Source organism: Salvelinus namaycush, chromosome 22 (assembly GCF_016432855.1).
Source record: "Salvelinus namaycush isolate Seneca chromosome 22, SaNama_1.0, whole genome shotgun sequence".
In the NCBI taxonomy this organism is placed as follows: Eukaryota; Metazoa; Chordata; class Actinopteri; order Salmoniformes; family Salmonidae; genus Salvelinus; species Salvelinus namaycush.
In genome coordinates, this window is record NC_052328.1 from 22,959,482 (window position 1) to 22,980,657 (window position 21,176).

A 21,176-nucleotide genomic window follows, 5' to 3' on the forward strand; every position below is an offset into this window, starting at 1 on the left:
ATAGGCTCTACAATTACCATTATTCTTGCCATAAATTATACCACAAAGTGAATTGCACTTGCTTTTCACTTTACCAGGCAGGTTTGATGAATCCTAAGGCACAACACATCATCTCAACAAATCTTCACCGCAATGCCAGCCGCTGTCTCTTTGCCATTTAAACCACTTCAAATCATTTTCATTGCCCCACTATTAAAATGTGTAATTCATACCTGCCATTTGCGTGATACATAACACAAGCCGCTCTCACTCTCTTTCACTCTCTCTCTCTCTCTCTCTCACTCTCTCTCTCTCTCTCTCTCTCTCTCTCTCTCTCTCTCTCTCTCTCTCTCTCTCTCTCTCACCGCTCAGTCTCTCCAACCTTTTCTATCTCTCTCTCCTGTAAATCAAACAACCCCAGGTGACAGGTCATGCAGATTTCCCACAAGTCAGCAGTGCGCAAACATCCATCCAGGAGAGTGGTGTATTACCGTCAAACCTGATGGCATTATGTACGCTGTGAAACTAATAAACAGCTTCATTCACCCAACGCTATTGCTCCTTTTCATGAGCGTTCTGTCTCTTTCTCTCTTTTCTCTCCCTCTCCTATCTGTCACAAATTCATCCAGCTGCAACTCTCCGCCAGCATCAGAGTTAGCCATAAATCACTTCTGTTGTCTAACGCGATCCATTTGCCCAGAACACGGGGCGGCTGTTGCAGAAATTGGGTCAGGAATAATCTGCAGGGCAACAGAGCCTCTTGGGTAATGTAGCCATTAGCAGAGAGAGAGAGAGAGCGAGAGAGAGAGGGAGGGAGGGAGGGAGGGGGAGAGAGAGAGAGAGAGAGAGAGAGAGAGAGAGAGAGAGAGAGAGAGAGAGAGAGAGAGCGAGCGAGAGAGGGAGGGAGGGAGGGAGGGAGGGAGGGAGGGAGGGAGGGAGGGAGGGAGGGAGGGAGGGAGGGAGGGAGGGAGGGAGGGAGGGAGGGAGGGGGAGAGAGAGAGAGAGAGAGAGAGAGAGAGAGAGAGAGAGAGAGGGAGGGAGAGAGAGAGAGAGGGAGGGGGAGAGAGAGAGATCCCTTGTACGCTGTAAGCTATGACATCCAAGAAAAGCTGGCTGATGACACTGTTTTATCACTCCCCATCAACCACAGGGTGTGTGTGTGTGTGCCTTTTTTGATTGGGCTTATTAACGTAAAAGCAAGCAAGTACTGTAGCCTAATAATGTAGCCTAATACTGTAAGAGCAAGAAAAGATACAAAAGGTACCAAGAAGATAAAAATGACAGAGTTATTTTCAATGTGCTACATTAAAAAATACATGTTTTCACCCTCTAGTCTAAACACTCTAATCTGTTAAAAAAGTATTTTCACTGTAACCGATACAGTGGTGGCTCGCTTGAAAAAGAAAAAGCATCACACAACAACGCAGTGAGTCTTGAACTTTAACAACAGCACCACTTATTAAGTTTCCTCCAACAAGGCTAGAACTTCCTGTATTGCACACTTCAAGTGTCAGAATATACAACCTGGTCTCAGAGCGTTTCGTATAATTTTGTACATTTTTTTAACCTTTATTTAACTAGGCAAGTCAGTTAAGAACAAATTCTTATTTTCAATGATGGCCTAGGAACAGTGGGTTAACTGCCTGTTCAGGGGCAGAATGACAGATTTTTACCTTGTCAGCTCGGGGATTTGAACTTGCAAGCTTTCGGTTACTAGTCCAACACTCTAACCACTAGGCTACGCTGCCACCCCACATATACAGGACTCTCCATTTAGTATGATATGTTACGAATTACAGTTCGTAATATATGTTACAAATTAGCTAAACACACAATATGTTACGAATTTGCTAAACATATGATATGCTAAGAGCTGAGAGTCCACTAGACTAGGTGTTAGGGGTTAGGGTTAAGGTTAGGGTATGTTTAGGAGTTAGGTTAAAGGGTTAGGCTTAGGGGAAGGATTAACTAAAAGGGTTAAGGTTACGGTTAGGGGAAGAGTTAGCTAAAAGGGTTGAGGTTATGGTTTGGGGAAGAGTTAGCTAACATGCTAAGTAGTTGCAAAGTAGAAAAAAGTAGTAAGTAGTTGAAAAGTTGCTAATTAGCTAAAATGCTAAAGTTGTTCGTGATGAGATTCAAACTCGCAACCTTTGGGTTGCTAGACATTAATGTTATACACTGACCAACCATGCTATTTTCATGTTTTGCCTTAGGTAACCATCTTTCTTACGTAACCATACCAAACATAACATATCATACTAATTTGAGGGTCCTGGATTTACATTTACTATGTTATGTCTAGTTTATGAGACCAGGCTGGAATATCCACCATGGCTCTGATTGGCTGCTGATGGTGTGCATCTCTCTCCCTCCCCCTGCAATGTGTTTAGCAGGCCACTGAGTTGACCCTCTCGTAAGTACAAATGACACGTTTCACATTGGCTAATTTTCCAAAGAACTGTGATGACAGATGAAAATAAAGAGTATGTATGTCTTAGACAGGCAACATAAATAGAACCAAAGCGTTTGACACCATCTTATCATTATGTGCCCATGTTTGAGGAGAAGCAGCACATAAACCCATCTGCAGTAATGCTACAGTGGCAGGCTACACCTGAAACCACTTGTATACATAGATCATTTTGAAACTGTAAAGCGTTCATAACACTTTGTTGTTAATAACCCATGGTGTTAGTATTATTGTTAGCAGGCGAATGAGTACTTGTTACAACAGACCTATGAGGCTTAACGTACAGTATAACATTGTTCAAATTTGGCAAATATAAGTTGAATATGGAAAAACAGTGATCCTACATTGTTTTTAGGCTACCAGGCAACCTAGATGTTTTAAAGTTTTTAATGTATGAATTCTGGTCTACTGGAAGCTTTTGCCACAAGCTAGTAAAATGTTTCAGTATCGCTGTTCACCTTTAGAGGCCTAGTTAGTTGCAGAGTCATATGTTTATAAGAGAGTTTGGCCAGCTGGATGTCATGTTGATTGAAACGTCCATGGCAGAAAGTTTGACAGAAAACAGAACAAATAGTTTTTACTTAATAATCCTTGAGCTGCAGTGTGAATATATATATATATTTTTATCTAGCCTGACCATTGTACAATTAGGAAATACATTTTTCCATCCCTGATTTTCAAAGACTGGATTGAATGCCACAAGAACTAAATCAGGAAATGTACAATAAATCCAAACCCACGTTTCATTGATATAGAAAATTTATTGAATGAGTAGTTTACTTGGTAGGCCTATGATTACAATAAAAACAATGACATTTTCCCCAAATGGAAGCAACGAGATTGAACTTCCCTATCCCCAAATGTATAAACCCAATTTATTCTAGTAGCTTAACAGATGAAGGTAGTTGGACGTCTTGGACCTCAATATTTCATATTCACATTCAATTGAAAACGTTTTTTTTTTTATGCATCCAGAATTCGTTTGGGAAACATAGTCCACTTGATTACATCTGTATTGCAGTGGCGAAATTCACCAATTTAACGTGTTAAACGAGGGAGAACGCAAAATCAAGGTACAAAATAATGATTATACACATGGTGTATTTTATACATTTAGATACGTTTGTTGCTTCCTGTTAAACATACAGTTGCTGCATAATAAGAAATATATATTTTCAACAAATAAAGTGATATAATAGACATGAGTTATGCCAGACATTTATACGAATGTAGGCTACTGTAGTGTGTTAACGTGTTATGTTTGTGGACTCTCATCACAGGCATTAAGTCAATATTCAATCTTGTTATACAGATTGTACAATGGTAACCCTGGTAGGCTGCTGCCAGGGTAGTATAGTGGCGTTGGAAAAGCGATAGATCTTGGAACTGGTACCCGGAGCAGGGAGCTATCTCTAAAAACAAGCGGCATTCCGACCAGTGTCTGTGCGGAAGCGTGTGCCATGTTCGCGGCCTCCAGTTCCGCCGACAGTTGTCGCTTCCATTTGTTCCTGCGGTTTTGAAACCACGTCTTCACCTGAGTTTCTGTTAGCTGTAGACTAGATGCTAAACAGGCTCGCTCGGAGCTGCTCAAATACCTCTTCATATCAAACGTGGATTCGAGCTGGTACACCTGACTCCGCGAGAAGACTGTACGAGTCTTCTTCTTGGACGAGTTGCTCTGCTTGTCCGCACCGTCTGTCTGTCTCTCGGAAATAGGTGACATTGGATTGCATGGTCTCTCTTGTTCCTCTTTGTAATCCTGCAGCAGAGGCTGTGTCAGGTGCGGTCGCCGTGCAATCCCGTCACGGACTGAAATAAGTCCCGTTGTTGAACCTGCATTAAGGAAAAAGACCAGTATATATGTGTCGGAAAGAAAAGAAAATGTGTCAAAATATTTCAACAAACTGATTTCCCAATGTCCTCCTCGGTATCATCTGTAGCCTATCAAAATTGACAAATGATGTAGGCCTATCCTCAAGATAAAGCATCGCATAAAGATACTGGATGCCTTAGTCTATATTGCCTTTAGATCAGCTTGTCAATTTTGTGTCTCAAAATGTTGAATATGTCTCAAAGGTTTCACACTTATTTTTCAAATGCTTTGTGTTGGTCTACCCAAGTTGAGAACATCCCTGTTAAAACAATAACATTATTCGATACTCAGTACAAGAGTTCATTAAGTGTGAACTTTGACTCATTCATCGGCAGTGGAAAGGTTGTAAGTGTTCTTTTAAATAAACAATTTAATTTTGACTATGCCTGGTGCACAATATTAATTAAATCAGGTTACATTTAACGGTCAATTGACGAAATGCAGTCATTGTGAAAAAAAGGTTTAATCAATTAGCAGACTCGATTAAATTTGGAATGACGGGGGAAACATCCTGTTAATTATTTGACCTTTCCCCTGTTCGCGGATGTAGCAGTAAAACGACACATTAAACAAAGTGAAGTGATAGCCTACCCACTATCTGCAGTAACAAACATAGGCTATCTAAGTTTACAAGCTTAAACTGCAACACGTACTAGGCTACTTCTGCCGAAGGTTATCATAAATACGTTTATCATTAGTCCTAGCCTACTTTACACTATTGTTGACCTATTATTAGGCTACAATAATAGCCTAATAATACAAATAATAATAATAATTGGTCTAGGCCTAATACTAATAATGTCCCGTTAGATACAATACATCGATGTATACATTATGTAGCCTATTTCACCTTTTTACTTTGGAAGCCTATATTTTCGAATACAAAATGTCATCGAGGGAAATAAATACAAGCAAAATCTAAAAGCAACAAATAATTAGGCCTACATTTTACGCAAAACACAAATTACATTCAGTGATCTACTCACCTAAACATGAAAAATTTAGTGGTTGATGTCGGTTGCATGGCTCGCTGTGACCACGATCCGAACAGAAACAGTCTGCAGAGTCCTCCCCACCGCTGCACTCCTCTTCTGAAGACACCGACAGCGAGCGCTTCCTCGCCAGCTGCAGTCCCTTGGAACTCTCCTTCACCCCCGACCGTGGCTTCTCCGACGAAGTGCCCAATATCGACTGAATAGTGAAACTGGAAATTGGGGCCGACGAGCACTTGCTTCCGCTGTCTTCTGTGGTACTCATTCTCGATTCATAACAGTAAGATTAGGCTATATCTTAGTTTTTGTGTTATTTTTCTCGTATTGTTGGTCTGTGAATACTCACAACTCTTGCGTAAAATAGTTTGGAAATAGTATTTTTTAGAAAACCGTTTTTAGAAGTTGAGGGGCTTGGGTTGTTTTTTCCTGGAGCTCAGGGAACATGAATGTATTCCTGGTCTACATCCACGCGCTCTGGACTAAAGACAGTATTGTGGCGTTGCCTCATTTGCATGTAGGTAAGCTCTGCGTGGGCCAATCACACGCTCAAACTAAGCCCGGAAATTTCAAACTCATGTCAAGGTTCTGAGATAGGATGAAAGGAGCTAAGGACAAATAACTACAGGCTGTCGTTTATTCGAGCATATAGCCTACGTCCCTTTTTGAATCCGATAGTAAAGGTAGACAAACAGGCATAATGGAACAAGCACATCACAGATGTTAGGCTATTCATTTACTTCAAAAGGCTACATATACAACAAAATACGTTTTGGCATAAACATAATATTAATCGCCTTTTGTTTAGAAACTGGTGCAACATGTCTCTTATTAGGCTATATCAATTCAATTGGACGTTTTGATTGAAAATTGACAATATTTTAGGCAATGGATTTTGTGTAGGTAAAGGTTTCTAATTCACGAGTCTTATATTGTGTATTGTTGTGCTTTGTTTGTTTTGTTTTTGTGTGATATGTTGACAACTTGACATAGGCTTACCTAATATTTGGGGCTGACTACATTTTAAGTGGACAATAGACTGGAGAAATGGGAAACAGGTGCAACCATGTTTGTCGCCATTAGTCTTTCAATGAGGGAACATCAGTGATTTTTCTTTTCCTTTTTTTCAACCACAAGTATTGCATATTGTGTTGATGTAATTTTACAAATTAATATTTTCACATATATTGCAAGACAACATAATAACAAATTATTACACTATAGTAGACCCTTGTTATTTCACTGCAATACTTTTTGAAGTGAATGGAGATAATATATTCTACATGTTTTACATCGGCATGCAAATTGATTTGGTCATGACTCTCCCTAAGTCTATCTAATATAATACTCAACAATTTAAACCTTTTCACTTTATATAGTGTAAAATACTTGATTTGCGATATTCCCTCAAATAACAAACCTTTATCCCTAACACACTTAGCTCAAATGGTATAATAGCATACCATTGACACACCCTCAGGGGGGAATACAAACCATGTTATCTGTACAGTCAACTGTAGACACAAGTAGGGGCCTACTACACAATGACCTCATGGAAGAAATGGCATGTATTCTATTAGCCTTGTGGATGGTAAATTGGTCAGATAATCCAACATACATTCCTGGGTGTTGTTCCTGGAACTAATATGGAACCCTAACTATTTTATCCTGAAAATAATAAAGTCATTCCACGGCCATTATCTGCGATTAAGAATTAATTTGATCATTAGGCCTACTGCAGCTAATCTGCCTCGCGTGGAGTGGAGGCCTGCTAATTGATTGACTAATTGATTGGAGGGTGGGGGCGCGCCCCCGCTCCCCATCTCCCTCTCTCTCTCTGACGGTGTCTGGTGGGGCAGCTGCGGGGTTTGAGTTCGTGGTTCTAGCACATTATCCCTCGTTACTTCTTTCTAAGGGACCCTAGACACATAACAAATGGTCAGCTTTAATCATAATGTCAGGGCCCGAACCCTCGTGCTGCTCCGCCTCGGGATGGGATGACGACCCCGGCCTTTCTCCCTATTTTCTGTTCAATATTGTTTTGTATTGTGGTTTTGGTTAATCCTCTGATAGGAGGAAGGAGTAACGATGACGATGGTGATGATAGTGAAACCCATCTTGTGATTGTCAACACGAATTTAGCCCAACAGCAGTTAAACGATTTTAAGAATGCATGTGCCCATCAAGATATAGGCTACATTTAATGGGGTAATATATGAATGAGGGCAGTCACAGATTGCACTGGATTTAGGGTGACTACACATAAATGCGTGAAATCTCCCATTACAGTTAAATGGGACGATTTATACTGCTATTTTCAAACAAAGACCTTTGTCAGAAGCAGCAATGTCTGTTTAAGCTTTATTTATACCCTTATATCATTATCAAGAAATTATTACATAATTAATCCGACACTTGAATACCAATTAAACTCCAGATGTTGAAACAAATCTGAAGATATATTTTCATGATGGCCGATAGGCCTATATCAAAAGAAATTAGGCCTAAATGGCGTTATCATTAACTTTAAGCCTATACAATATATGCCAAACGGTAACGTGTCTGAAGATCCTGAATTTACCCCTCTGATTTGCAGAAAACATGTTCAGAAACAGCATGGCGCGGTCTAAATTCGTGCTCTATCACAATGATAGGTGTTGTATGGCAGCCCTACTGCAATAACAGAACAAGATTTTTACTATGAGAAAAAGGTCTTAGAAAGACAGATGAAGTTATGAGCAGCTTTGATCTAAGAATCAAGCTTCGATAAATATTAAACAAAGACCCCTACACGTGTGTATTATGATATATGACGTGTCCAACTCTAAAATAAGGAAATTACCAGAGAAAATGATATCAATAAATTTTGTAAGTATAAACGTTGATTATGTTTCGATTTTCATTCAAGGATCTGAGCCCTGCTCCTTTTTTCAAATCGCAGAGAGAGCGAGAGAGAGGGTGTGTGTGTGAGGGGGTGGTCGAAGCGGTCGTAAGAGCAAAGCAGAGCGCGAGCCCTGGAGGTGTACAATTTATGTAATCTGAGGTTGGAAATGAATTGGGTAATTTATTGGAAAACAGAAAGTCAAGAAGATTGGATCAGTATAGCCTATCCAAGGGCTCCTATCCATCAAGTTCCAATTAACAACCTCACCATTGAGTTTTAATGGCTTTCCAATTTACTGCCCTGATAGACTCATCAATTCCTCGGGGAGAAATTAAGAAAATCGACCGCCCCTTGGCGTTTCGGTGTCATTCTTCACAGCAACTATATGTCAAATTAAAAACACAATTAAAATTTAAACTGTTCCAATCAGACGGTGCCCCGCAACCTATGTTTCACTTAATAGAACTTTGATGAAAATCTGATGCTTGCATTCAATCACGAAAGCAAATGGGATACTATTGTAAAGAAGATTTCCGTTTCCTAAAAAATAAGTAAGTGTCAAGAATGTGTTGCATTATTGGTTCTGCGGTTTCTATAGGCCATAACAACATTAGATTCCCTAAAAACACGCCACTTCGATACAGCTACGACTTTTTCGTAGCAGGATAGCAGAACGTACGCAGCAGGTTAGGATAATTAACATAGCAGGTTAGGGGAAAGGGTAAGGGTTACAGAAAAGGGTTAGGGTTGTGGAAAATACTCTACTGCTACGAAAATCACTTGAATCGGAGTGGCGTGTTTGTAGGGAGTCCCATTACAATCCCATATATGTCTAAACTGATGTTTTAGTAAGATGATCAAATGTGCCCAATTTGGCAGAGCATTCATCCAAACTTGACAGCAAGCACTACACAAGACATCTCCTCATACATATCGGAGTTTAGTAGATGGATTTGAAGCATCCGCTTCTCACCTATAGGCGTAGCCTATGTAAGAACATATGAATTCATTTGCATAGGAAATGTGTATATATTTGAAATGATAAAAAGTATATTTATGTAATCTATGTATTGTTTATACATTACCACAAGCCTGCAAACAATTGAAAATATCGAATATATGTTAAGATCAATTAACGTTTGCCTAGGCCTATATGAAGTCAAGTAATTGCACCAAAATATCTCCACAGATTTTCGCATGAATCACATGCGGGAACAGATGCCCAGGGTTTCAGGAAAGGGCTGAAAATACTTCAACTGTTGTCACTTGATCAAAATTGTAGGCCTAACTGGCACTATAACATTTGATGGGCCCTGTTTAAAATCAGCACTCAACTTTCTATTTTAATGTAATATACTGAGCCGCCCGCGGTTATGTCCATTGCCCCGTTCCTGCAAATGTATTTTATCAAATTTTTGCTCTCGCCCCTTCTCCTTTGCATAAAGATGTTCTACAAATGGACATTATCGAGTGGCAATTTTTTTCAATTCATGCGCGCAAATCAAGGTCATGAGCGCAACCAAAACTGCCCGTGAACAATGCCCTTATTTGTAACAATATTTTACAGACGTTTGCTGATCAATATCAGCGCGGGGAAGAACACCATATCAATCTATTAGTTCTCTGTAATGGGTTCGTGATGAGTTTGCATGATATAATACGTCAATACATTAGTGATTATCAGACGATATTTGAATGCGCACTTTGTATAGTGGTGCGGTCATCATAGAGTAGCTACTGATTTGTTTTCGATAACTGCATTAGAGACAAAAGCAGAACACGACCTTTGAGGCAAAGAGTTGACTGGTTTCTACTCAGATGGAGGGAATGCTGAATAAAATGATAAAGTTATCTTCAACAGTAATTACATATAGTCAACTCTTTGCATTTTGATATTGATATTATTCCACCTAACATTAGATAATACATTTGTGAACTATGTCGCAACTTTATAGGCTAATGTTGTGTGTCATTTCAGCCAATTTATATCGTCCAAAATAAATATAGGAATGAGTGACTGACATTAAACAGGTGAAACACGATTTAACAAAGTACATTTCCTTATGGATTAAAAGGAAAACGTCAGTCCACAAAATATCGTTTGAGGGTTTGAGGGGGGAGTCTGCGTCAAGCTTTATCGTGCATAGCCTATAGGCTATCAAAACTTTTGAACTTCCTAAAACCTTTATGTGGGCCCATGGTGATCGAAATACTTTAGAAAACTTTTTCACAAGATACCAAAGGTTTTCTACTCAACAAAAAGGTAGCATATCTATTCGAGCATTTGCAATGCTCCACGTCAGAAACATTCCACAGGTGAATTGTAGGCATGAGCACTACGGAGACATTGGCATAGGTGTGTGAATATCTTTTATTTCACCTTAATTTAACCAGGTAGGCCAGTTGAGAACAAGTTCTCGTTTACAACTGCGACCTGGCATAGACATGTATGAGACCAAACTAAACACTTAGAAAATGAAACCGAATTGAGCAAACCCCAATTCTCTATCTATTGCTGATCCATGTGAAACTACATAGGAAAAATAAACAATACAACCATTAGGTGAGAGATGAAGGGCACATTTGGTGGGATAATTAGCCTACACCCGTCTAGTGCACCATTACCGAAGACGGTCATAAAGGCTGCATCCACAAGTAATATGAATATTGTTGCAAAATTTTAAAAAAATGTTTTTTTAAATTAAATGTTAAACATGAACCTATAAGGAGCTACGCATGCACACATGCATGCACTTACGCCGTACATACGCACGCACACACGCACATTTTAGAATAGCCTAGAATTAGGCAATTAATTTTTCTCTTTTGAATAGACCACATTGCCCCATAATTTCGTCAAGATGGTGGCAATTACGCATCTAATTGACCGAGCCATTTTTTATGTAAAACAACTTTTAAAGTGCATAACAGCAGGTTGATTACGCACCTGCTTATGTTCTTTATTCGTGTAATAATTGATGGGACTCCCAAAATAAGCGCGTGGTTTTCGGGTAGGCCTACCTGTATTTAGTTCTGCAGTCAATATGGATGACAAATACAATCTGCACTATTAAGTAATAATCATAGCAAATAAAAATGGGTTAGTGTGTGGGTTTAGCTAGTTTGTGAATCTGCGCCAATGTATATGCACAATGCATCATGCATAATGTTGATTCCTTCAAACTTCATCTATTGTCCTTATGCTACATGGTATAGGCCTACTCACCACCTCCAACGTGTTTGTTCCAAGGATAATTGTTTCAATATACTGTATATAATATGCCTGGCATCTCAACTGAAATAATCTAATTCAGTCAACAACTGCTATGGCAGTGTGTCTCCGAAGAGTGTAGGACACGTGGTCTGCTCGAGACCAGTAGCACTTGTAATTAGATAGGCCCAGTCAAGCCTCTGTAAAGGGAATTGACGACGAATATCCTCTTCTTTGTATATGCCAGGAGTATACTGATTTCATCTCACACACGACATCATGTTCATTTTGAAATTCGCAACAATTATATTGGGTCTATAATAAAGGTTTGTTTATTTGTTAAGGTATGCTATTTGTTTACATTATTCAACAATCAACCCTGTTCATGAAGACGTTTTGAAAGTCGACAATAGACTAATTTGTTTGGGAGACAAACTGGCAAAAATATAACATTTCAGAATTGATGCCCTAGGAATAGACTGTATACTACACCCAATTAGATTATTGAATACGCACTGATTCGACATATTTAAGAATGGAATAATCTCCATTTATTTCACAACAGAATTCAGCAATACAATATCAAAAAGTTGTTTTTTTCTGTACAAAGGAATAGCTTCAACAGGTAGCTCATTTCATTGACTCGATTAAATATATCCATATACATTTGTACACCATGTTATTGTTTCAAAAACACAAAAAGTAATGACATTCAATTCTTAATTGTGCTATAAGGACATTGTCGAGGAAGCAGAAATTAGAATCAGTACATCAAAAACAATAAGCCTATAAGCTACAATTATATTGTACATAAAACAGCGTATCTTGATTGTCCCCTTTTAAAGCGCTTTGAGTAAAGAGTGTTGAGCCCGTTCGATATTCGATATTCCTAAATGGCTGAGAAAAGAGAAAACACAATGAAAACATCAGTTGGGGTCAAATGCTACGACCCCATGCGCTAGAATGCTATCATAAGACGTTACATTCATTTGAAGGGGGGGCAGACTTCCTGAAATGTATTTTGGGGCAGTGTTAACTCCTTAATATTAATTTTTAATAAGAACAATATGCTATTGGCGTGAAATTATGCCAGACAAAATGTAAACTTCACCCTAATATAAAAATGCACAATATATCCTCTTTAACAGAAATTATAGGACTATTTTTTAAATTTGTATTTTCTTCTTTAGAAAAATATTGTTTTAGGTTGTCTTGTGTAATGTTCTGTAGGCCTACGAGTTAGGAATATAGATACCAACGTCTTGTTTTTCAAACAGGTCTGAGTAGTGGCACAGAGGTGACGATTGGGTGAGAGTAATAGAGATGGTGGGGGAAGGTGAGGAGCGACTGGCTCACAGGAACGTTGCCGGTTGCATTGCCAGTCTCTGAGGCAGAGTTCTCGTGGTAGAGGATGGGCACTCGCACTATCCTCTGTGCAGCGGCGTGGCTCAGATTGGCAGCCTCTAGTTCAGCGGCAAGCTGCCTCTTCCATTTATTTCTTCTGTTCTGGAACCAAATCTTTACCTGTGTCTCTGTCAGGTGCAATGACGCAGCCAATCCGGCCCTCTCGGTACTGCTCAAGTAGCGTTTCATGTCAAAGGTGGACTCAAGCTGAAACACCTGACTCCGAGAGAACACGGTGCGTGTTTTCTTTTTTCGACATGCTTTCTTTTCGTCACTGTCCTCGTTTTTCTTCCTGTCGTCTACCCCACTGTCTTTCTTTGTGTCCTCAGAATCACTCTCGTCTAGAACTATTTCATCACCACTTTTGTTGTCCTCGTCTTCTTTGCCGTCTGGATCGGATTTGAGCACCAGGTCTGGCGAGTCGCGGTCCGTGCCTGAGGTTGGAGAAGAGTCTCTTGCTCTTGCCTTCTCGGCAACTAAAATAACGACAGAAAATATATATGGGTTATAAAGGTGACTGCATGTTCAATGCCTCGTTGTTACTAGATATGCTTGAGCAAATAACAGTTGGCTATTATACCTTTGAGTTGAACATACCCTCGACGAGAAACTTACAATGATGACAAACAATGGCCTAACTGAATGCAATGCTTATCATAAGTGACATAAAATACAAGACCCCCTAAAATGAGGATATGGATGTAGTTCAAGAATGATTATCCTTGTTTGAATGTCCTTCAGCCCATAACATCCATAGCAATTTCCGCTATACAAATTACGCACACATTATACGTTCTGATTAATCATGTAAAAGGTAAAGAAAGAGAAGACAATCAGAAGTGCATGGGCTTACCTTCCGTTCTGTGTAGATGACTGGCTGCGCTGAGCGTGTAGGGATACCACCATGCTGAGGCTCGCTCCAGATAGTGCGCCGGTAAAGCAAACCTCTGTGTGGGTAACTCAAAGCGAGGAAAGTTAAAGTCCCCGACCTGGGATAGGGAAAAGCCCCCTTCAAACGCCGCCTTTGCCGAGGCGAAGATGGGCTTCGGTTTGGATGGTTTACTATCACAGTTAAGTAAGTTCTTAATGAAGAAGGGAGAGTCTTTCACCGGAGTGCACGTCTCTTGCGCCGTCTCGGGCATTGCTGCTTGGAGGTTGTGGTCCGAATGCCGTAGACCACAAATGTAAGTGTTAAAAGACTGGAATTAACAAAGTCTCACTTAGAAAGAGGGATATTATAAACTGGTAGGACTAACTGTCCTTCTGTGCGATGTTTTAAATGTGAAATATATTCTTGATTACGCAGCTGATCGAGAACGTAAAAAATAAAAACAGATCAGAAAAGCAAATAGTCTTCAGAGAGGACAAAATAATATCAGTATTGGATCCAAGTCTTGTGCGTTCCTTTGTCAAAATGCAACTGTGTCCACCGCGTCAGTCTGGCGCCGGATGCTAATGATGAAATAAAAATGTCATCCAAGTTAAATGCGGAAAGTATACGGCGATTGGGCACGTACAATGGCAAATGGGATTAAGGAAGAGATGGGAAGTAGAACGAGGGGGAGAGAGACGGGCAGAGAGAGAGAGCGAGGTAGAGAGAGAGTGGGGGTGTAGGCTACACGATAACAACGAAGTCCACCCTCACTTTGCGTTTTGGTTGTAGGCTGTTACGCCCTTGTGTTATTGGTCTTATAGAGTCAAATTAGGTAGCAAATGAGGACAGAGTTGTTAGCACAAAATGTTTGGCATAAACATCGATGAAAGTACAATAGGCAAATTACTTTCGTCGTTCACAGCCTATATCCAATACCAGCAGAGTAGGCCTATATCATATTTTGATGCACGGGTTTGGGGAGACGAAAACATTATGGTGAATTAGATGATTTTTTGTTTGTGGTCTGATTTATACTTATTGATAATATAACCTAGATTCCGGAAGAGCAATAATCATTTTCGGCATGCACTGTAAGCCTATGGATGTAAGTTTTTTACAATGGTCACCATTCCACAACTCAAACACCAACAAAATAGACGCTCATGTCCTCAGATGAAGAAAGGCCTACAACAAAGTAGGATATTGTGTATTAGGGCACATTTGGTAAAACAATTTGATTATTTCCCAGTAGACCTAGGCTAATAAATAAAATAAAAATACATTTTCCCATAATAGTCCACACGCAAACTAATATTGTGCAAAATATTTATATTTCCTTATAGGGCCTATTCCACTAATACAATTCATTCAACTAGGCTACGTTTCTATACTAGCTATTATAGTGTCACAGATTAAGAAACAAACCTTCGTCATTACAAAACAGACAAGATAATTTCCCTCCAGGTGTCATGTTTTGACACAATTTAGGATGAATAAGTTAAATTAATGAACTTTTCTCCCCATGGACTATTTGCCAAAATTCTATTGAAAAAGGTTGTAAATTATGTCCACATTATCACTTTTATAAAAGGTTTACAAAATATGGAATATATATTTAAATGTAGAAATAGCCTAATTAAAATAATGTTGCAATCAAATGATTGTGAATTGGATGTGAATGTTTAATCACTTGCCTAACTCCAAATGTAGTCAAGTTGTATATATTTGCATTGCTTATTGGGACACACAGGCTCGAGACGTTCAATAAAGGTAAACCATAAAACATTCAGTTTATGAATTTACCCCCTTAAATAGTCAAATGAAACCCAGCGGTTTACTAAAAAAAAAGGCATGCGTGTTTACTTTGTTTTATCAGAGATCTGAACACGTGCCAATTTTCTATGCCGATACATTTTGAAATGAATTCTGAAATGGTCTCAGAAACAGTCACTGTTGGCCAACTGTAAAATATGTCATTAATGAGAAATTGTAATCATATTTATTTTTATGGATTTCTAAAACATGCAGCTTTTTAAACTGTTTCTGTGACGAATATAGTCATCCATTTTTACCAAATCGATTTAGTTAATTCCTTCCTCAGTCTTTGTAAATGTGGTAAACCTATGTATATATTCACTCATTGAAATTAATTGACTTGTTAACGCATGTCCAGTGGTAGATGAATAACGAGAGGACAGCGTCCTCTGTGGGCAATGAAGGCTAAATGCAGGACCTTAATCACAGATGGAGACGAACAAGCACTAAAAGACTTCTCAGCATGGCTATAGGCATAGCCGCGGGAAGTAAGGGTGCTGCAGCACCCCCTGAAAAATCCGAGTTATTGGTCAATGTACCCTGTGTTGTAGGTATACAGGGCTGTTGCTTGTGTGACCATGCCAACCAACCATAGTCATGAATGGTATACATTACAGGATAAAGGCTGTATTGAGTGGCATGGAGATTATTTTTCCTGCATAGGTCTAAGGTGGTCTTACATAATTAACACATGCTCATTTAGGCCTAAATGACAGCTCAAGTGGAGATATCCTGTGTCTATGTAATTACCATCTCGTATTACTTGTTTTTGATCGCAGGTAGCCTACTTGATGCCATCCATGACCTGATAGAACATAAGCTAAGCCTATATATTTTCTATGCACACCTTTGAAACGGGTTGTGGAATACACAAACATTTTGTACAAAGATGTCAGAAGAAGACATAAATCTGCATGCAAAAAATGCAGCATAGGCCTATATATGGTATTTTCTAGAGCTTGATAAGGTATAGGCCTGTAGAAAACAATAGGCCTATTCTGTGTTATTGAATATGATATTGTTGGCATTGTTGCACACCTGTGGCCAAATGGGCATAGATAAAAGCACTTGGCTGAAGATAGGCTGATAAGTCTAAACCTGACCTCTCCCTTTCCTGAAAAGGGTTAGGCCTACAATACAATTTCACATATTTTATTGCAACAAAGGTATGTGGAATACAATGTCAGCAATGTTGCTGATATAGGGCATACATACCATCAGGACTTTAGTTGAGGAAATCCAAAACCCAACTAAGGCATATTACGTGTTAGGCAAAATAAGCCCCTTTCTCCGCAGCCTGGACTCAGGGGTAGGTGTAACATAGTAAATGTAAATCCGGGACACTTAATTAGTATGATATGTATTAATTTGTGGATGTCCATCATCCATTTAGTATGATATTTTATGATTTACAATTCATATGATATGTTACAAATGGCAATTCAAATTGGAATTTGTAGCATATGTTAAGAATTTGCGAAACGTAGGATATGTTACAAATTCCAATTTGTTGTGGCTAACATTAGCTAGGATAGGAGTTAGGGTTAGGGGTTAAGGTTAGGGTTATTGTTAGAAGTTAGGTTGAACATTTAAGTGTGGTTTAGGGCTGGGGAATGGTTTGCTAACATGCTAAGGTACAAAGTAGTTCAAAAGTAGTAAGTAGTTGAGATTCTAACACACAACCTTTGGGTTGCTAGACATTGGTAAAAAAAATAATAAGGCCCTTTCTCGGCAATCTGGACTCAGGGGTAGACGTAGCATAGTAAATGTAAATCCGGGACATGCAAATTAGTATGATATGTTACAAAATGCAATTTGTACAATATGTTACGCATTTGCAAAACGTATATGTTATAAATTCCAATTCGTTGTCGCTAAAGTTAGCTAGGCTAGGGGTTAAGGTTAGAGTTAAGGTTAGGAGTTTAGGTTAAAAGGTTAGGGGAAGGGTTAGCTAGCATGCAAAGTATTCTGAACAAAAATCTAAATGCAACAATTTTACTGAGTTATAGTTCATATAAGGAAATCAATCAATTTAAATAAATTCATTAGGACCTAATCTATGGATTTCACATGACTGGGCATGGGCGCACCCACTGTGGAGCCATGCCCAGCCAAGCAGAATTAGTTTTTTCCCACAAAAGGACTTTGTTACAGACAGAAATACTCCTCAGTTTCATCAGCTGTCCGGGTGGCTTGTCTCAGACGATCCTGTAGGTAAAAAAAACGGATGTGGAGGTCCTGGACTGGCTTGGTTACACGTGGTCTGCGGATTGTGAGGCCGGTTGGATGTACTGCCAAATTCTCTAAAATGACGTTGGAGGCGGCTTATGGTAGAGAAATTAACATTACATTCTCTGCCAACAGCTCTGGTGGAATTTCCTGCTGTCAGCATGCCAATTGCACGCTCCCTCAAAACTTGAGACATCTGTGGCATTGTGTTGTGTGACAAAACTGCACATTTTAAAGTGGCCTTTTATTGTCCCCAGTACAAGGTGCATTGTGTAATGATCATGCTGTTTAAACATCTTGATATGCCACACCTGTCAGGTGGATCGATTATCTCGGCAAAGGAGAAATGGTCACTAACAGGGATGTAAACACATTTGTGCACAGAATTTGAGAGAAATAAGCTTTTTGTGCTTACAGAACATTTCTGAGATCTTTTATTTCAGCTCATGAAACCAACACTTTACATGTTACGTTTATATTTTTGTTCAGTATAGTTGCAAAGTAGCTAAAAAGTAGTTGCAAAGTTGGTAATTAGCTCAAATGCAAAAGTTGTCTGTGATGAGATTCGATTAGTCTATGAGACAAGGTTGTTCTCGGTGGAAGAACAGGTCCGCCAAAATAGTAGACCAACCCTTTGGCCTTTCCACTGCTGTTTCTTCGCTGCTCGTGTCCCCTTTAACATGTAGGCTACCACTTTTCAATTGATTTGGTTCAAATTCAATCAACCTATTATTTTTCAGATTGCTTTTGTGTGGGCAGCTTTAATAGGCCTACACACACGCAACACTAGCCCCTCATCTGGCATCTAGGCCTATTAGGCTACCTATCTGGAACCTATCCTATTTTGGTGAATGGTTTGTTTACTTTAGTTACATTGTTTTTAACTTTACATCTGCCTATAATAATAAGAATAATGGCAAACCCATAGGCCTAGCCTACTTGAGTTAGAATCTGATATGCTGGTGGTGGCCTCTAGTCAACTACTACAGGCAGGTATTCAATCAATTGCAGATCGTGCCATATAGCAATTTTGGACGGGTCCGCGCTATCTGAGATTTTACAAAACCACATTTACTTGAAGAACAGTGCAGATGATGGTTTGTAATGTTTGTGCCATCATTCTGTTACCAAACTTTGCATCTGCACTGTTCTTTATGTAAATGTGTTTTTGTAAACTTTTCAGTGGAAAGGCATATCATCAGGATAATGAGAATTTAGTACGCTATTTAGGCAAGTGAAGTTAAGGCTTTGTCTGCATCATTAACATAAAAGGTGCATCTTTGTACAATCAAATCAAAGGTTGATTATAATTAGGAAAAGTATGTTGAGAAAAAATATGCACAGTAGGGCTATGCATAAACGGTATAGGCTTTTGAATAACCCTTAAATCTATTTTGATGCTCCTCCGGTAGGCTACTCAGAGTTTTATATTATTTATTTCAAAGCGCCTGGATATTGATTATTTCACAAGGAAAATGACAAATGGCAGCAGGGAATGACACGGTCAGCAGGTTCTATTAGAGAAATGATAGTATTGCTCATGGTTTGTTAAAAGGTCCAGTTTAGATACTTTATAGGTTTACATCCATCATCGTCTAATGACCTATATGATGAAAAACAGGCGCTCCGGTGACGACGGCCCTGTGCAGCTAACTTCGCTTTGTAATTGCCCCCATATTAAATATAGATTTTTGTTTTGATATCTTGTGAGAATTCCTTTCTTCGGGTCAAGATTGTGATAAAAGACATAGATTTAGAGGGGGGAAAACAAGAAACAATAGGTAGCCTATATAAAGATGGTGGCTTCTCCAAAAATGGTAGGCCCTCAGTACTGTTGTAAGCTACTGTTAGCATTTTGTCGACTGAATCCTTAAGTAAATGCAAGTCAATACGGAGTTTATTCAACCATTTTAATTACACTTTTGATGAGGATGATGATAGGTATCTTGACTGTTTTGCAAACTGTAGGGCTCATGGCTCTGTAACTACTACCTAAACTAAAAATAAAACAAGGCACAGCATCAGAGAAGACTCAAAGTAAGAATGGGACACTGCTGTATCACATTCTCCATTTAGATAAATGCAATGCTTAAATCCAGCCAATCTCAGTGACCTTCACTAGTTTAATGGTTCGTTCAAACAGGCAAGGCCGTTAAAAGCCAGAGGGACACGTGATGGTCAGGTTGCATTGACCGTTACTACTGAGATCATGTGCAGTTGAATATCTTTAACTTTATTGAACGACTGGGATGAAGGTGCTTAGAAACGTTTCTAAAAGCACATGATCTCAGTAGTAACGGTCAATGTAACCTGAATATCACGTGTCCCTCTGGCTTTTAATGGCCTTGCCCGTTTGAATGAACCATTAAACTAGTGAAGGTCACTGAGATTGGCTGGATTTAAGCATTGCATTTAACTTCTAAAGGGTGGCCCCTCGATGACCCGGGAAGCCTTAATTGGGATTGTGCAGGTATTGATTGGTGAGTGGTCAACGAGGCCTGAGTTATAGCCTGATTAAGAGAAAGGTGTCTACTGCTTTCATCTGCCCCCTGCACCAGGCTACAAACAATGGAGTAAGCTGGGAACTCAATGTCATTCAGAAAGTTGAGGAGGCTCTTACCATGCATTAGGATGATTGGAACTCTAGTGATGAAAAAATGTAAACAGGAAATTACATAGGTTGCCCAGTCAATGTAAAGTTAATCTATTGTACTGAACCTTAGCTTTGCTCTCCTTATGGATGCTGTGGTGCGTGGCTGAGGTGAATTTATTGGCGATTTGTAACGTTGTGGCCTTGTTCCCTGCCGACAAAGCTTGTGGTGGATGTTGAGGTCCTGAGATCATTTGGTGTTCTCAGACTCAAAGACATTTCAAGTAATTCAAGTTGTAGTTCTATGAGGTAACTGTGGGGAATCATATTGTAAATAAGAATAACACTTTTCAAAAACTATAGGTATACTAAGGTAATATAGAGGGGTATGGGCTTAGCCGGGCATTCCACCCCTTTATCTGTCCTTCACTCTCTTTCTCACGTCCTCTTTCCATTTATCGCTTCTCCACAGAGATGATGACCTCTATGGGTTTCTGATGGACACAGTCAGAACGATGTAGTCCTATTTCACCATTATGAGCCGCTCTGACAGAACCCTGCAGGCTCCCAGGCTTTCCGTCCTCCTCCTCCACCCCCCCAAAATGCCTCGAATCGCCACTGAGCCCTGGCTTTTACCCGCCCGCACTCAACCTGCCTCGACGTGTCATTACAACCCAGTAATCTGGTGCGGGCAACAGAAAGGTTCTCATCAGTGTCAGGCTGAGATATAGATATGGGCCGAGTAACAAATGGCCAAATGCACAGGCAGCAGAGCAGCCCATCAATAAAGCAATTTCTAGTGTCATAACAGCTGCGCTTTTCCTAAAGCCAACCTTTCAAAAACTTTTCCCTCTGCAA

General features: G+C 39.5%; 2 protein-coding genes across 2 annotated transcripts; both read right to left on the reverse strand.

Moving 5' to 3' along the window:
* Window positions 1–3,737: 3,737 nt before the first annotated feature.
* On the reverse strand, window positions 3,738–5,579 carry LOC120017441 (homeobox protein HMX2-like). The gene is made up of 2 exons (XM_038960188.1): window positions 5,309–5,579; window positions 3,738–4,282 (listed from the first exon to the last, which is right to left on the reverse strand). Exons 1-2 carry the CDS (start codon window positions 5,577–5,579, stop codon window positions 3,738–3,740), a joined length of 816 nt encoding a protein of 271 aa, XP_038816116.1.
* Window positions 5,580–12,675: 7,096 nt separating this feature from the next.
* LOC120017442 (homeobox protein HMX3-like) lies at window positions 12,676–13,952 on the reverse strand. Its single transcript, XM_038960189.1, has 2 exons — window positions 13,664–13,952; window positions 12,676–13,286 (listed from the first exon to the last, which is right to left on the reverse strand). The coding sequence occupies exons 1-2, from the start codon at window positions 13,950–13,952 to the stop codon at window positions 12,676–12,678; spliced, it is 900 nt and encodes a 299-aa protein (XP_038816117.1).
* Window positions 13,953–21,176: the final 7,224 nt, after the last annotated feature.

Excerpts from the sequence above, each read along its gene's own strand:
- LOC120017441 (XM_038960188.1), bottom strand. The coding sequence starts at position 5,579 with ATGAGTACCACAGAAGACAGCGGAAGCAAGTGCTCGTCGGCCCCAATT. Across the intron at positions 4,283-5,308 it reads ACTAAATTTTTCATGTTTAG|GTTCAACAACGGGACTTATT; the intron begins GTGAGTAGATCA and ends TCCTTAATGCAG.
- LOC120017442 (XM_038960189.1), bottom strand. The coding sequence starts at position 13,952 with ATGCCCGAGACGGCGCAAGAGACGTGCACTCCGGTGAAAGACTCTCCC. Across the intron at positions 13,287-13,663 it reads TCATCTACACAGAACGGAAG|TTGCCGAGAAGGCAAGAGCA; the intron begins GTAAGCCCATGC and ends TCGTTATTTTAG.